The sequence below is a fragment of the Notechis scutatus genome, chromosome 3, assembly GCF_049901735.1.
Source record: "Notechis scutatus isolate UNSWTSFEM ecotype Mainland chromosome 3, rNotScu1.2, whole genome shotgun sequence".
Lineage (NCBI taxonomy): Eukaryota > Metazoa > Chordata > Lepidosauria > Squamata > Elapidae > Notechis > Notechis scutatus.
This window is the reverse complement of record NC_142011.1, coordinates 188051249-188068685: the sequence shown is the minus strand read 5'-3', so window position 1 is coordinate 188068685 and position 17437 is coordinate 188051249. Positions and strand designations below refer to the sequence as shown.

General features: G+C 34.9%; 1 protein-coding gene across 10 annotated transcripts in view; it reads right to left on the bottom strand.

The window, feature by feature from the left end:
• OXR1 (oxidation resistance 1) overlaps window positions 1-17437 on the bottom strand; it is a 247443-nt gene that overhangs the window by 182546 nt on the left and 47460 nt on the right. For 5 of the 10 annotated variants that reach the window (XM_087962091.1, XM_087962090.1, XM_087962100.1 and 2 more), the window contains one exon: window positions 3020-3064. The exons of the other annotated variants lie outside the window; for them this stretch is intronic. In XM_087962091.1, the coding sequence (XP_087818217.1) occupies window positions 3020-3064 (45 nt within the window). The remainder of the gene's footprint in view (window positions 1-3019; window positions 3065-17437) is intronic. 10 annotated transcript variants of the gene reach the window in all.

Genomic DNA, 17437 nt, shown 5'->3' with positions numbered 1-17437 from the left:
CTGTGCATTTCATCTCCATTCTACGATATCTATTTTTATTTCCCTAAAGGCTCAGAATCTGGTTGAGAAAGTTTTCTGAGTTACATGGGGAAAAGTATCCTTTATATCTCTTGCTTCCGGTTGTTATTCTCATCTACTGCTCTTGCTTCTCTGCTTGAGTATCTTTCCTAAGGAGCCTTGCTTCTAATATGTTTCCATCCTAGACTCTCCTTCCCTTCCTTTTACGGTAGCTAAAGCATGGCCATTAAATTCTTCAATGCTTTGACCTGTCCTGTTATGAGTCTGCATGTTGCATGAGCTGCAGTTATATATTAGGGGAAAAAAATAGAATCTCCTGTCCGTTCATTTTCATTCTGGCTTCCTAAGGCACCATCCAAAGAAAGTCCATTAGTTATTCTTGCCTTGTCTTTCTCCAGCAAACTCCTGTTAGTTCTTTCTTATGAACAACTGTAAACACTTTCATTTCAATGGGCTTCATCCTGGAACCAGGCTGCCTTATATTTCTCTTACATTCTGTTTACTCAGCAGGAAACAATCACCTAATCATCTACAATGGATAATCAACAGCTATTCAGAAGATAACCTTTCTACTCCTCATTGCTCATCATAAATCTACAGCTTCTTTGATCATTCTCTCCTTTCTTCTTTCTACTGAATTCTCTGGCAAACTCCTGCTAGCTCTCCCTTCTTCTGTCCCTTAAACCAATACTCCTTTTTATACCTGTAACTTGCATTCAGCTTGGTTGTTGCACTTATTTATATCTATTCATAATGATATGCAATTTCAGAAGCAATATTGAGCATAGCTTTGTGCTATTTATGTCAGCTCTTTACTGCAGAGCTGATGTGAAAAGGTATAAGAAAATAGGAATGTTAATAATCTTGAGCATAAAATACTTGATGCTTTTTAAGTTTCAGACACAGCAAAAGGCAGGGGTGGGTTTCTACCGGTTCTGTCCACCTTTGTAGAACCGGTAGCTCTGAAGAGCAGCAGACATAGAACCGGTTCTATGTCTGCTGATGTTTTTGCTCACCTGCCCACTCGGGCTCTTACCTGATCTTTATTTCCTGATTTTTCAACTTCAGCTGCCGAATGAGCCACAGCTACAGTTAAAAAAGCAGGAAAACAGGGCTGTTTCAAAGTCTGCATCTCGGCACACAGCATGTTGATGACGATTTACAGGCATAGCTCACAGCGTGCATGGAAGCTTGTAAATCCTGAACCGGTAGTTAACCCTGTCATATCCCACCCCTGGCAAGAGGCATATGCAAACAGTGATACTGTTAAGAATGAAGTTGATTGAGATAAACAGTTAGCAAGGTACAGGTTTTTACCATGCAGTGCTTGGTACAGAAAAGCAGTAAAATTAAACAATATATAGCATGCTCAAAGAAAACTGCAAAACTTGGGAAATCAGGAATATTTAAGCTTTTCCCCTGCACTGTAATCCCAGTGAATCTGAAATATTCCAGCGTGTTATTTGTCTCAGGAAGAATGATCTTCAAGGTCAGTATGAAGCAACAGCCAAAAAAACAAACAAACAAGGCAACCCTTGGTTGCATAAACAGACGGATAGAATCAAGACCACGTGAAGTATTAGTACCTCTTTATAAAATCTCACTAAAATGACAGCTGGAATACTTCATCCAGTTTTGGTCACATTATAAAAAAAATGTGGAGACTGTGGAAAGAGCACAGAGAAAAGCAATTAAGCCAATTAAGGGCCTGGAGACGAAAACATAAAAGAATGGTTGCAGGAATTGGTATGTCTAGTGAAAAGAAGTACTGGGGTGATATGATAACAGTGTTCTAATATTTGAGGGGCTGCCACAAAGAAGAGGAGGGTCAATCTGTTTTCCAAAGCACCAGAAGGCAAGACAAGAAACAGTGAATGATAACTAATCAAGGGGAGAAGCAACCGGGAACTAAGGAGAAATTTCCTAACTGTGAGAACAAGTAACCAGTAGAATGATATGGCCTTCAGAAGCTGTGGTTGCTCAGTCACTGGAGACTTTTAAGTAGATACTGGACAGCCACTTGTATAGAATGGTATAGGGTCTCCTGCTTCAGCAGGAGATTGGGCTGGAAGACCTTCACTGTCCCTTCTAACTCTAATTTTATTATTCAGTTTCCCACTCATGACAGAATAGGGCAGAGCAAATCATTCATTCATGTACACAGCAATATGCAGGAATGGGATTATTTTCCAAAGGGCAAATGTTAATGGGAAATTTAACCATATGATTCTTAAGTTACTTTACCCAATTTGATTCAATTTGCCCCTTGCCTTACTCTTCTCTGATCTTCAAACTGAAGCCTATTTTTCAGTTTTGTTTTTAGGGCTCATTGACTTTCTTCCCACCTGTCAGTCATGAAGATGACACTTCCATCCAATGTATCAGGTCCATTTGACTTGGAGCTAAGTTCACAATGTGGAAAACACTTTCAATAACAATGTTCTGAAATACTGGAAGACTTCCTTAGGGAAACTGCTATTAGATAATCTTTATAAATATGTTATGAATATATTTTCTTGCCAAAGTCTCAATTGCATAGTTATTCTTATTATGTGCCTTCAAGTTAATCTTGATTCCCTACAGGTGACTGCCTGAAAAAGTCATTTTTCTTGCCAAGGTGTTCAGCGGTGCTTTGTCATTGACAATTTCCTAGGGATGAGAGAGAATGATTGGCCAAAGTAGAGGAGAAATCATTCTCCTGATTTCTAGTCTGATATCTTAACCAGTACACTAAACAGCTCTCTCTGTGTGTACTGTGGTTTTAATCCTAAAGGTTTCACCAGCTATTTATTAAAAAAAATAATTATGTTAAATATTATGCACCATAATATGTTTTAAGGTTCTAAGTTTATTATGATTTCTCTTTGCCCATTAAAAAAAAACCAAATAACTAAAAACGATGAGTTTATAGCAACTAAAATCATGCACATAGGTCTTAAATAACCACAGAATGATATGTTTCACAATGCTCAGCATGCATGCAAGTGAATCTAATACTCACTGGGTAGCCTTTGTTGAGTCACTATCTCTGAGCCTCAGTTCCCATCTGTAAAAGTAAGAATAATATTCTACCTCATGGGAGTAATAACATGAATGCAATTATTATGTTAAAGCAATGTGCAAGACATGCTACAGGCCACAGGTTATAAAATAATGTTCTACTATTGAACAATGGCAAAATGTAAGTGATCATGAGCTTCTCAACCTATTACATTTTTTCAGTGATATAGGTTCATAATTATTCTGAACTCATTTTATATAAAGTGTGAGTTGATTTGAAAGATAACCCTTTATTTACCCTCCCCATCTGTTTCAAAGCTGTTAGATGTCTCCTGTTTTTTAGCATTAATTTTCATATATTTAGCTGATTAGTCACAGAGAGAACTGCTATGTAGAACCAAGGTAACTGTTGCCAATTACTGGATTTCGAAACATTGCTAAATCTGACTTTAGCTCTAAATCATTTTCCATTTTTTCCCTGTTGGGATTTCAAGTCATGGCCTCCATCAAATCCATAGTTCAGTGGCTGTACCTGAAACATTTCCAGAAGAAATTAAATGAATTTTCACTAAGAATAATAATTTATTGACATTATTTCTGCTTTAAAGAAGAGTATGTGACTAATTGCCCTTGCTATATACTAAAGATCAATGGTTGCCAACTGGTGGTCCGTGGAAAATTTTTTGGTGGTCTGCAGAGAAATGTCACCCCCACAGCACCCCAAAAAGCAATTAATCCAGGTTGCATGGGAACACAAGTCTATGCATCCCACATAGCCCACAGGAACACAAGGCTTGCATTGCTTGCATTGTGAACAACATGAGATTGTGAGGGGAGGGGGAAAGGGTGGAGGGGAGAACTTGCCCCATGCATCCCACGTGCCCTGCCTGGCCACCGGGCTACTTCTTTCCACTTCTTTCTTCTTCTGCTTTTGGTTGCATGCAAGGAAAGCAGCAAAAGTCTTTCTTTCTCTCTCCCAAACTTCACCAGAAATGAGTTTTTGGGACCCTGCAAGGCATCCTGCTCCAAGAGGCTGGAAAAGCTTCATTTCTGGTGGAGTTTGGGGGAGAGAAGACTTCTGCTGCTTCTGCTGCTTTCTTGCATGAAGCCAAAAGTCTCTCTCTCTCTCTCCCCCTGAGAACGGAGCTGGAGACAGTATCCTGCAATTCCAAATGAAGATTGATCGATCAGTAGGAAAATGGGGGTGGGAAATTCTCTCTCTCTCTCTCTCCCATCAATGTCAGCAAGCTACCATCAGTCAAATTCATATTAGTGGTCTGTGGGATCTAAAATTATGATTTTGATGGTCCCTGAGGTCCAAAAGGTTAGTGACCCTAATATAGATAACATATGAAAGACAAAATACCAAGTTATACTAAACAGATTTTGAGATGTGCTCTATCAATCTACTGAAAATGTGTATGCTAACTGAATTGATTGAATTGATTGATATTCAATACTCATCAACATAAGAGCAACTATGGTTATTCTGATCCATAAACCCAATTAATTACAGACAGAAATGCAAAAACAAAAACAACCTAGAAAAAAGGAATAGGATGTAAGTGTTATAAATCTAGTAAATGAAGGCCAGTAGTAAATACTGTCTAATTTTTTTTAAAAACAGAACTTCTGCTAGGAGCTAAACTTCATTGAGAAAGGCAGTATTTTTCATCAAAATTAAGCAAGGGTTGAGATTTCCCTGAAGGCATCCCAGAAAAATTTAAATCCAACATGGTTATTTTAACACCAGAAATTTCTCTCTCTGGCAATTCCTTTATTCGTGCCCAAAAGAATGTTCACAACATTAGCCAGTTACTGCAGAAATGATAAAAATATGTGATTGTTATCATCATTTTGTCATAATGACATTGCAGTATTCTAGACCAGTGTTTACCAACCCTTAAGATGTTCAATACTTCAATACTCAGCATGCTGGATGGATAATTTTGGGAGCTGAATGGAAGTTAGGCCATGGCAACTGGCCTTTTTTGTTGTTGTTGTTGTTGACACTCAATTTCCAGACAACTCTATCCGGCTGAGTCAGAATCTTCATCGATATAAAGAAGCTGATGTTCACACATCTTATAATTGCTTCTCTAGACAATAGTGTAACTTGCGGACAAGGTAAATCACATCTGAGTACAATGGATCATTGTACTGTTGTCAGCCATGAAACTGTTGCATCTGTGCATGCCAGATGCATTTCTTAATCTCACGGGTGTCAAACTCGATCACATCATGTGACATATCATGATGTATCATGACATTTTTTGCCTTTGTGGAGGCAGGATGGGTATGGCCTGTGTGTGATGCATCTGGCCCATGGGCCGTCAATTTAACAGGTCTGCTCTATCTCCTTCACAGAAAAAGTAGCATTCTTCTAGGCATGGCCGTTCTCCAATTCAACTACTCAATTATCAAATCAGAACCAAGAAGGGAATAGTGTGATATCACTTTGTCAAGATTATAAGGCCTTACTACAGTCCCCTACTTTATCAGAGGATATATCTTCAGTTCAGTGCATGACAACACACCTTCTTGAACACACCAGTGAATTTATCACAGGCCTTTAAACATGTACATTTATCCCTCTCAGTCTATGATAGTTCACCTTTTGTAAGATGCCTACTGTACTTTTATATCAGTACAGGAAATACAGTCTGGAAGGTAATTTCTCCTACCTTCTTGGTGAGCCTGAAGCATATTTAATATTTTCAAAGTTGAAAACAGCAGGTCAAGGGTTGGCATCACATTGAAAAAGGACAGGCACAATCGCCTAGCTTAGGGGTCTTCAAACTTGACAGCTTTAAGACTTGTGGACTTCAACTCCCAGAATTCCTCCTCCAGTCATGTTAGCTCAGGAATTCTGGGAGTTGAAGTCCATAAGTCTTAAACTTGCCAAGTTTGAAGACCCTTGGCCTAGCTAAATATCCAATGATAGGCCTCATATCTACGTATCTACTTTGTATGCCAAGGGGATATTATTTGTTTTTAAAAAGGGAAATGAGCATACTTGTCTGACAGTGCTGTCTCTTTAAATTAGCTGCTATACTTCCAGCTGTATACACATATCAAACTTCTGATTTTCAGAGAATCTGGCAGTACAGAGAAAGGAAGCCTAGAGGGGAAATTACGTTGGCTTCTTGCTAGTGAAAAACAGAAGGGGAAGAATGCACCCACTCAGACCAAGAGGAATTAAGGAATTATGGGACAAGCAGTCTCTTGCCCTTCCAATGTTGCTGATCCCAGCACTTCCCAAGTAAGTGGAAGTCCTGAAAGGCCACAGGATTTCCACTCCACCTTGTACATCTGTTGACCTTTGTTGGTCTTACCCTTGATTTGCAATTTGCTGATCAGCGATCAGCAAGAAGATCTTCACTTGCCTATAAGCCAATCCTTGACCAATCCTATGAATTATTTTATTTTTCCCTCCAATTACTGGTCCTGAGAATAATGTTCTTGAAAAGTTTTCACGTCTATGGAGATTCTCAGTCATCCAGATCATGGTTGTCCCAAAGGTGCTTTTTAAAAAGGCAACTGGGTTTTGTTTTTCCAATTCAGAACTGAAGACTCTTCTCATCCAAGATCTTCAAGAAACATCTTCAAGGAAAAACAAAGTATACTTGTCTTTTGAAAAAGCACTTTTGGGTTGAAAGGTGTTCTGTAACTGAAATTTGTATTGACTTTGATTGCCTGAAATCCCTTCACACTTACATTTTTGAATTCTATCTTTATATAGCATATTTTTAATATCAAACATGTTCTACACCATGTTTTTAATACAAATATACCATATTTTTTAATACTAACCATAAGTCATCTACACATGATCATGAAAACTTCATATTTCTAGCAGAGCTGACTTTTCCATTCAAAACAAAATTCCATCAAATTTCATCCACAATTTTTGAAGTCTTCTATAGTTGTGTCTCATGCTATATTCCTGTTTTGTCAAAGTAGTCTTTGGGATTATGTCATTTCAACAGATTCATGCTACAGACAATTCAATAATTAAGTTGAATCTCAGTACCTGTTAATTACAATCCTGAAATGTCAGGACAATTTTTGGTAATAATACCCATTTAGAGAGCTAAAAAAATATGTATGGTAAGACTAGCTGACAGTAGAAAATTGTCAGACTGTGATTCAGCTAACTCATTCTGATGTGAAGTAGCTTCCAGTGATTTCATAGGAGAAATATTTTTGGGTTTGCTCTTAGTCATTTTATCTCAAGATGCTTTTCCCCGGTCTATGAATCCTGAACATTTTCTATTTTTTCTTCACAGAATATTTACATAAGATTGTCCAATACACAAAAATGGCAAAAAATGAAAACAAAAAAATAGTCATTAAACAAACAAAAAAGGGATTGCAAATTGCTATATTGTACATATCACACACCCATAAAAACATAAGCAATATTTAAAAATTTCTAAATAAAAACAAGTGGTAATCTATTATTGTAAAATATGTAATTTCTGCCAAGGAAACCTATTGCATAATTTTTAAATTTCTCTGAGCTTATTTTCAACACACAGCATCTACCTGTAACTTTTACTAATGCTTTGGGTTGCTAATAAGAAGGAGATATGTTCATTTATTAGGATATTGTTATTTCAGTAACTTCCATTCAGTTATTAACTTTATGCTAAGAATATACTGCATTTAACCAATGTTTTACAAAAAAGCAAACATTAAATATTTTTCTACATACCTGGGATCTTTTAAATTATATCTAGGCATTTCTTAGGAATAGGAAATTTCCAAAATTAATTTTTATGCTGGTTGGGACCTGCCACATTGGAGAAGGCTCTTTAAATGCTAAGTTGAAAGAGGCTTACAGTAAGTTGAAAGCATGGATAAATTCATTGAAACCCAACAAGAACATGCTTCAGGATAAGGAAGCCAATCTATCTTATTAAGTACAGAACAATATGTCTCTATTTTCTGATGGCACTTCTGTCAATATGTATGTCTGGAACTACCAATCTGCTCATTTTAGGAGAGAACCTTTTACTCATCAATGCTCACGTAAAGAATGGAAGTACATATCTTAAAATGTCATTTTATTGAAAAGCTGTCCAACTAACACAATGTAAGCATTGTATCTTCTTATGAAATTTTCAAAAAGTTCTAGCCATAAATAACTTGTGTTCTGCACCAGGAAGGTTAGAATTCTATTATTAGAATAAGAAGACTGTCTAGCAGCATTGGTATAAGAAGCATAGGGTTAGTTATTCTTTTCCATGAATATTTATATTCTAATTGCCTTAGTTTCATGGTAGCTTTAAAAATGCTTAGGCACATAAATTTATGGAAGCAGATAAACAGAATTTGCTGAATATACCAGTGATAATTATTTCTTTGCTATGAACATTATGAGTGCTACATAAGCAGATTTTGAGGATCAATGTCATTTTTCATTAAAGCTCAAGATGAACATAGTAGAGACATTTTATGCCACTTCCCTTAAAGGAAGTATACCATCATTGCTATGCTTCAGGGTTCCTCTACAAATGTTACAGTTTTTGAAAGACATGCATTGATAATGCAACTTCATTCTCCCAATCAATCTTTGAGTTAATTATATTGAAAAATAATAATTTGTCCAAGTTCAACCAGCAAATCTTGTGCCTGAATGGAGATTTGAACTCTGGTTTAGCATTTCCAAGTACAGAACTTTAACTGCTATGCTGCATTTGTTAATACAGGTTGTGTGTGCTCCATGCTACATCAAGAAATTCCACTTTCATGATGACTTTAAATAACTTTACCATAATATTTCAACTATTAATTTATGAGATTTCAAAATTCCCTACGAGGTGCTTGTTCCAAGTGATCACTGAGTCAACCCCCAGGGTATCCCAAATATCTAGCCAAAGACAGCTGGTTTAATCATATTTCTACAAAGTTTCAAATTATTATACCATCAGAGATCAGTAATAGATTTAACTATTTGATTTTGTCAGGTTATAAGAAAAGGGAAAGAGAAAAAGAAAGGATTGTTAGATTATATTTGATGTTGCCTTATTGTAAACACTGCAACAATAAATTGCTATTGTATACAGTAGGACTATTACAGGTTTTCTACTATTATATTATTTCTAGTCTATTCTTTAAAACAATAATATGAACAAGAACTCAAGGTTAAAAATTATTTTGTGCTTATAACCTAACCAAATAACTGATTGTCCTTGTCAACATCAATATATCCATAAATCATTTTTTTCAGAATAAATCTAAAAGTTTTAATATAATAGAAAACATGATAGCTTAGTCATTATTATAGGATTTCAGTTCATTTATAATCAGGATGAATAGGCAGTTTAGATAAAAATTTCTGTAGGACAAATGTACGCTTAGCTAAATGTAACAGATATTTCCCATGTGTGAGTATCAGGGCTGATCTTGTTACCTCTCTGACACAATGGTTTTCTCACAAGGTATTGTGCTGTCACTATTCAGTCCCTAACAGGATCAAGTCACAGTGTAGAACCGCAGGTAGTATCTGAAAACATAGCTTGGTATCCCAATACCAAAACAGCCACTCAAAATCCCTTTGACCCACAAAGCCCAGAGGCTCCTTTGACCACTATTGCTGAAAACTGCTACCCTAATTTCTCAACATCTGTGGCCACATGGAAACCACATGGAATACAGACAAGTATTACAATAGGCTTAACAGAGTTTTTAAGCCAATACAAAGAACAAAACAGTCTTGATCATTTTACATCATTGTCCTGCCCCTAAGAACACTTAGCATACACAGACATTTCAATAAAGTCTTCAGGCATCAAGAATGCCAATTCCTTTGGTAAAATATATTTTTCTTTAATGTTTATTTGGGGATATCCGGCAGACTTTATTTCATTTTTTTCCCCACCCTATGCCTTTCTCTATGATGTATCATTCTATCTGTCAGAAACAAAAGGCTTTGCTAATTCTCTTTGCATCATGTTAACATTCAGGAAAGTTTATTTATATGTTCAGGAGAAATGAAACCGCATTCACACAGTGCAAAATGCTTTATAAAAAACCCTTTCCAGATGTGCTAAATCCCTGAACTTCCATCTATTATGGAAAATCTTGAGACATATATTCATAAAGCTAAGATAAAGACAAAGAACTCGTTACTGAAAAATGTGGTGATAGCTTGTGGTTGTTTGATAACTTAAAAAGAAACAAATTCACAGAAAAGGATATAAGGACCTTCTGGTTTTTCCCCCCTCTTAATAGATAATCCTAAAATGTAGATACTATTCACCACTTCATTCTCTTTTGTTCTCTTATTCTATAATCTCTTATTCTAAGGATGATCACAGTGCCTGTTGTCATTAATTTCATATTCTACTTGTAGTCACATGTTTTGATTGGGCTTCTTGATTTTTAGTACTAAACAATACTATCATAGTCTTTTAATGACCTCATAATCCCTTGTGGGGTGGAGTCTGGGAAACTGAATGGAGCTGAGTGTTTACTGGCCGGATGCCTTTCCTGTTGCCAATGTGGAGTTATATTCAGCAGATAAATTTTCATCATGCCCAGAAAGAGAAATATCTGTCTCTACCTAGGATTGAACTCACAGTCTCCTGACTGTGAGGTGAGAGCTCCATATCTAGGCACATTGCACTGTATGCCATACTGAAATTGCAACCAATTGTAAATCTGTACACGTGTCTAACCCTATCTTCTAAGGCATACTTTCTTCAGTTCAGTGGGGCTTTTTTCAAGCTAAGTGAGCATAGCATGGCAACCCAGAATTATTGCATAATTTATAATTAGCATTTGTTTTCCTCCCTTCCATTTTTCTTTGTCATTTTGCATTATAAATTCATTATGTATTTGTGCATGCCTACACACTGTTTTAATGATTAGTGGTGGATATAATGCTGTGAATCATGAGTATAATAGCCAGAGAACAAGGCATATTTAAATCTGTTTCCTCAAACAATATAGTTTGAAATTCCTTAGTTATTTTATTATGCCATTTTTAAATTTTATTAAAAAGGCAATTTTGTTTCTTTCTCCTTTCTCAATTTATATGCTAACCATCTACCTGGTTTATTTGCATCTTCAAGATAGTTCTGTTTGGCACCTCTAATTTTTTGTGCTAATTCTTCTTTTTCTATTAGACCCATTTTATGTTTGGTTATATCCATTTTTAACTTAATGTCTTTTCTCTGTGGCATTTTCTGGAGCTCTTTTTCGAGTCCTTTATACTCATTTTCTAATGCCTTAGAGGCTAATCTTTTCATGGTATTTCTTTTCCTTGTATAGTCTATTATCAAGCCTCTGGCATATGCCTTCATTGTATCCCATACATTCTGGGTTGATGTATCTTCTTTTTTGTTTTCTCCAAATAAAAAGGCCAATACTTTCTCCATCCACTGTGTGAAGTCTTTTCCCTTTAAAATAGTATTATTTAACGTCCATCTAGATCTTCTTCTTTGTCCTTTCCATTTAATTGTCATTGGATTGTGATCTGCCCAAGTACTTGTTTCAATATTTATTTCTTGAATATTAGTTAACAATTCTGTTGACATCCATATCATATCTATTCTGGACCATAATAAGTGTCTATTTGAGTAAAAGGTGTATTGTTTAGTTTTAGCATTTCTTTCTCTCCATGTATCTTTTAAGTTTATTTCATCTACCATTTTAAAAAAAGATTTAGGGAGAGTCTTTCTATTTTCCTTTATTGTTTTTTGTGCTGTGTAGTCCAGTTTATTGTCTACAATTCCATTAAAATCTCCCATCATAACTATATTAACATAGTCCAGTTCAACTATTTTCATATGTAATTTTTGTAGAATTCTTCTTGTTTGTCATTCGGGGCATAAATTGCAATCAGGAGTGTTTTCGTATTATTGTCCATTATTTCCACCATTAATATTCTTCCGTCGTCATCAGTATAAATCAATTTCGCTGAGATGGTCTCTTTCATATATAAAACCACTCCTCTTTTCTTACATTGTGTCAAGGAAGTGAATATTTTCCCTAATTTTGGCTGTATCAACAATTGTTCATATTGTTTTTAATATGTACTTCTTGTAGACAGATTATATCAAATTTTAATTTCTCTAATTTATGAAAGATTTTCCTTCTTTTAATGGCTGAGTTAAGTCAATTTATATTAATTGTAATCAATTTTTTCTCTTCCATGGTTATATTTTGTAATTAGGTTTGACAGCTCTCGTGGATCTTGGTTCACGTTGTTCTTTGGCTTCCTCCTTTCTACCTACTGCACCTTCTTCTTTTTCAGTCGTCATTTGGGAGTCCTCTTGGAATTCAATTAGTGAAATTTCTTTTTCTGCCTCTTCCTCCCCTCTGAAAAATTCTGTGTAAAATGATTCAGCTTTCTCAATTGAGTCAATTCTATATCTCTGTTCTTGCCATGTAAACATTAAACCTTCTGGATTCAGCCATCTATAATTCACCTCTTTTTAAAGTAATAATTTGGTCAAGAATCGGTATTCCCTTCTCATCTCTCTCACTCTTCTGGGTACTTGTTTCAAGACCACAATCTCCTTATCCTTGTATTTCAATGTTTTCTCTCTTGCCACTTGCAATATTTGCATTTTAATGGCTTTCTTAGGATTTTACAACTTTTTCTTTTTTGTAAATCTGATGTGAACTTCTCTTGGTAAGCTATTTCTCATCGCATATCTTGTGAAGACTCGATAAACCTCATCTATTCCATCCATCATCTTCTCTTCAGTTATTTCCAAAGCTTCAGCCAATATTTCTATCATTATCTCGGCTAGATTTTGTCCTTTTTCTTCCTCTATGTTTTGGAATCTAAGATAAAATTCTGATCTGTCCATCTCCCATCTCAGCATACCACTTTTATCTTGTTCAACCACAGTTAATCTGTTATCAATGTCTCCAATCTTCTTGTCTCTTTGTTTATCTTCTTCTTCAATTTTTTGGAGTCTCTCATCATATTTCATCATCATTTGTTGAATGTTCTCCACCTTTTCATCAGTTTTTCCTGTTCTTTGTTCAATGTTCTCTGTTCTTTGTTCAATGTTCTCTATTCTCTTTTCAATATTCTTTGATCTTGTTTGAATATTTTGAATTCCTTGCATAATCATCTGCAGGGTCACTCTTTCTTGTTCTTTTTCTTGCCTTAATATTGTCTGTATTGAACATTGTCCTCCAGATGGTGGAGAGGAAGAAGTGGAAGTTGAAGAACCAGGAGCTGTTAATTTCCTACTCATTTTGAGAAGTTCAAAATCTTCAGGTTCTTCTAGACCTTAATCCAGTTGTAAAATAACCAATTGCAATTCCAAATAAAAATAGTAGGAAAAAAGTAGGAGAATAGTAAGAAAAGAAAAGCCAAATAGTAATAATAATAGAAAAAGAAGAAAAAAATTCTTCAGGTTCTTGTATACCTTAATCCAATCAGTTGGTTAGATGACAGTAAAAATTCAAAAATGAAGGAAAAGTCCATAAACACACCATGAACACACACAAAAAAAGAAAAAGTTGTAAAATCCTAAAAAAGGAGAAAAAGTAAAGAAAAAGGCTAAAAAAGAAAGGAAAAATTCTTCAGGTTCTTCAACACCTTAATCCAATTAAGAGGTCTCAAATATAAAAGTATACATAAAAATAAACCAAAAAAAAGAAAAAGAAAAAAAAGCCAATATGGAAGGTAGATGGAAAGACAAAAATACCAGGAAGGGAAAGAGAAGAAAAAGGCTACTCCCTTAAAAAAAAAAAAAAAAAAAAGGAAGGGAAGCATTAATACTAAAGCTTTTCCTTTAAAATAAAAAGCAGACGTAGAAATTTAACTTCCAAAGACAAGAAAAAACAAAAAACAAAGACAAGTTCCAAAGAGCCAAAAATCCAAATAGCTATTGCCAAAAAAAAAAAAAGTAAACTGATGAGGAGGGGTAGCACAGCTTAAAAAGAATAAAAAGAGCACACTGCACTTTGTTTGATTATCCAAGGCTCTTGTTATAACTCTCTTCTCCAAAGACTTATCACCTTTTCTTTTCCTGAACACCAGACTCCAGCTGTTGATAGAAACCCAGAAGAGCACCTGCAATAATACTCTCCCGTGCTCTTCCCTCTAATTATCAAGCAGGCAATGTCCTTGAAACAAAGTCTCATTTCTTTCTCAGCTTTGTCTGGTCAAAAGAAAAATAGAATATTTCCAAGCCTTTAGTTGGCAGTGTTACAAAGTTTCCGTAGCTTTCACTTTCCCCCTCCTTTTCCAAGCAAAATATAATAAGAATTAATTAAAAAGAAAGAAAAAGATATTTAAAAAATAACTAAAAGGGAGTCTCTGGCTTAAAATATTATAAAATCAAAAAGGAGAGAAGAATATATAAAAAGAAGGAAAAAAAACAGTCCAGTTTCAAAATATAAGATCATGTGTAGAAAATCCAGCAATGAGAAAAAAAAATATTACTTTGACATTCCTTTTTAAAATTGCCGCTTAATCACTTCTGTCAAAACTTTTACAGATTCTTTTTTTCCCTTAGGGTGTCCTTTCAAGTCTTAAAATAAGGAAAAAGTTCTCACCAAACCAGCACACTCTCTCTTTCCGTTCTCTTTCATTTTGGAGCTGTCCCAACTTTTTGCCTCTGGCAAAAAGAGCTTCTCCTGGATCTACCAGGGACTTTGTGATATCCCTGGGATTGACAGGATGTGCTCTTTACATTCACCGTCTCTTCGGGACAGTTTAGATCCACTTGGACCATCCAGGAGCAAAGATATCGGCTGTGATCTCAGATCTCCAAGATTGCATGCCGTATCGTCGCAACGCCAGCGACGCCCTCCCTATTAATATTGCAATTAATAGATGACCAAGGCCAAGTTTGCTATGGTAGTAAAGAGAAGAAGGAAATTATTCGAGATTATTATGGGAAACTATACACACAAGAGAATATTGATGAGGAAAGAGTTAAAAAGTATTTACAGAATGCTAATTTACCCCAGATACCTAAAGAGATTGAAACAATGTTAGAAAGCAATATAACGGTGGTGGAGTTAACTGAAGCACTTAAGAAACAAAATAATGGAAAGGCACCAGGCCCAGATGGACTTCCGGCAGAATTTTATAAAACATTACAAGAATCATTGAATTTTCCATTGCTAGAAGTTATGAATGAAGTTATGTTAAAGAAGAAGATACCTAAATCGTGGTCAGAAGCTTACATCACACTTGTTCCAAAAGAGGAGACCGATCCATTACAAATCAAGAACTATAGACCTATCTCCCTACTAAACGCAGATTATAAAATCTTTTCTTCAATATTGGCAGAAAGACTTAAAAAATATTTAAATAATTTTATCCATCCTGACCAAAATGGATTTCTGCCAAAGAGACAAATCAAAGACAATATGAGAGTAATCTTGGACACTTTGAAATACTACGAGGCACATCCCGAAAAACAAATGGCTTTGATATTTCTAGATGCACAGAAGGCATTTGATAATGTGAATTGGTGATTCATGTTATTACTGCTGGAACAGATGGGCTTTGCTAGAAAATTTATTCAAGCAAGAGAAGCTATATATCATAAGCAGACAGCAAAGGTAATGCTAGAGGGAGAACTGACAGAATCTATCGATATAAGAAAAGGAACAAGACAAGGGTGCCCACTATCACCTCTGTTGTTTGTGTTAACTTTGGAAGTGCTAAACAGAAATATTAGAGATGAAAAGAATATAAAAGGGATGAAAATTAAAAAGGAAGAATTTAAGTTGCAAGCATTTGCAGATGATCTGGTTTTTATCTTAGAAGACCCACTAGAAACAGCATCAAAATTGATAGAAAAGATAGAGACATATGGAAAGGTGGCTGGTTTGAAAATAAATAAAGATAAGACAAAGATCTTGACAAAGAATATGCTATCAAGACAAAAGGAAGAATTGGCAGACCTATTGAAAATTCAGGTCACGAATAAGATCAAGTACTTGGGGATATACTTGATAGCAAGATGCAGTACACTAAAAGAGAATAATTACATCAAACTTAAACAGCAGATAGAGCTAGATTTGGCGAAATGGGAAAATTTACAACTGTCATTAATAGGGAGAATATCAACAATCAAGATGAATATATTACCCAGAATTTTATATTTGTTTCAAACAATTCCAATTAGGCTTGGAAAAGACTACTTTGAAGATTTAAATAAAATTGTGTTGAAATATATATGGCAAGGTAAGAAAGTGAGAATAAAATTTAAACTTTTGCAAGATGCTAGAATAAGAGGAGGATTTGGTTTGCCTAATTGGGAGTTGTATTACCAAGCTACAAATTTGATGTGGGTTAAGGAATGGATAACATTAAGAAATACTAGATTGTTGACATTAGAAGGACATGACCTGTTGTTGGGGTGGCATGCTTTTTTATGGTATAAAGGAACTAAACACAGGAGTACTTTAGAAGACATTATATACGGGAGTCTCTGTGGTTAAATTGGGAGAAGATTAAAAGACAACATTATTTGAAAATTCCAGTCTGGCTATCGACTATTGAAGCATTTTCTTATCCTATAATATACAAAAAGGAACAAACAGTTAGATATGGCGAAATATTGAATGAAAAGGGTGAACTTAAATCTATACAAAAACTAGAGGAACAAGGTATAAAGATGAATTGGTTTTCATATGCGCAAATACATTCAAGGTATGTTAAAGATTCTAAAACAGAAGGTTTCTATGATAAATTGACCGACTTAGATAAGATTTTGACAGGTACTAATGAAAAGGTGATTAAAAAATTGTATGGATATTTATTAGAAATTAAACTAGAAGAAGAATAAATTAAAGAAACAATGATTGCTTGGGGGAAGAATTTTGGATATGGGATTGATCTAGAGAAATGGCAAAAATTGTGGTCTCAAAATTATAAAATGACAATGTCAACAGCATATAAAGAAAATTTGTATAAGATGTTTTATAAGTGGCACTTTCCCCTGACAAGAATAGCAAGAATGTTCAAGAATAAATCCAAAAAATGTTGGAAATGTCATCAGATACCTAGCTCATATTACCATATGTGGTGGACTTGTGCGGATGCTAAAAAATACTGGACTAAAATCCACATGTGGTTGGAAAAAATGACAAAAAAAAATATAGATTTGAAACCAGAAATATTTTTGGGGGGAATTTTACCTGAAATATATAGTAAAGACTTGAAATACCTGATTGTAAATGTATTAACAGCGGCTAGGATTGTACTTGCTAAAAACTGGAAAAATGAGAAAATACCATCACAGGAGGAAATCGTTAAGAAAATATTGGAATGTGCTGAAATGAGTAGATTGACATTTGAAATTAGAGAACAAGATGATAAACAATTTTATAAAATTTGGGATCTATTCTATCAATGGTTAGACAATAAAATATAGTAATGAAATATGTAGACTTTTAGAAAATAATAAATATATAAAGATGTATT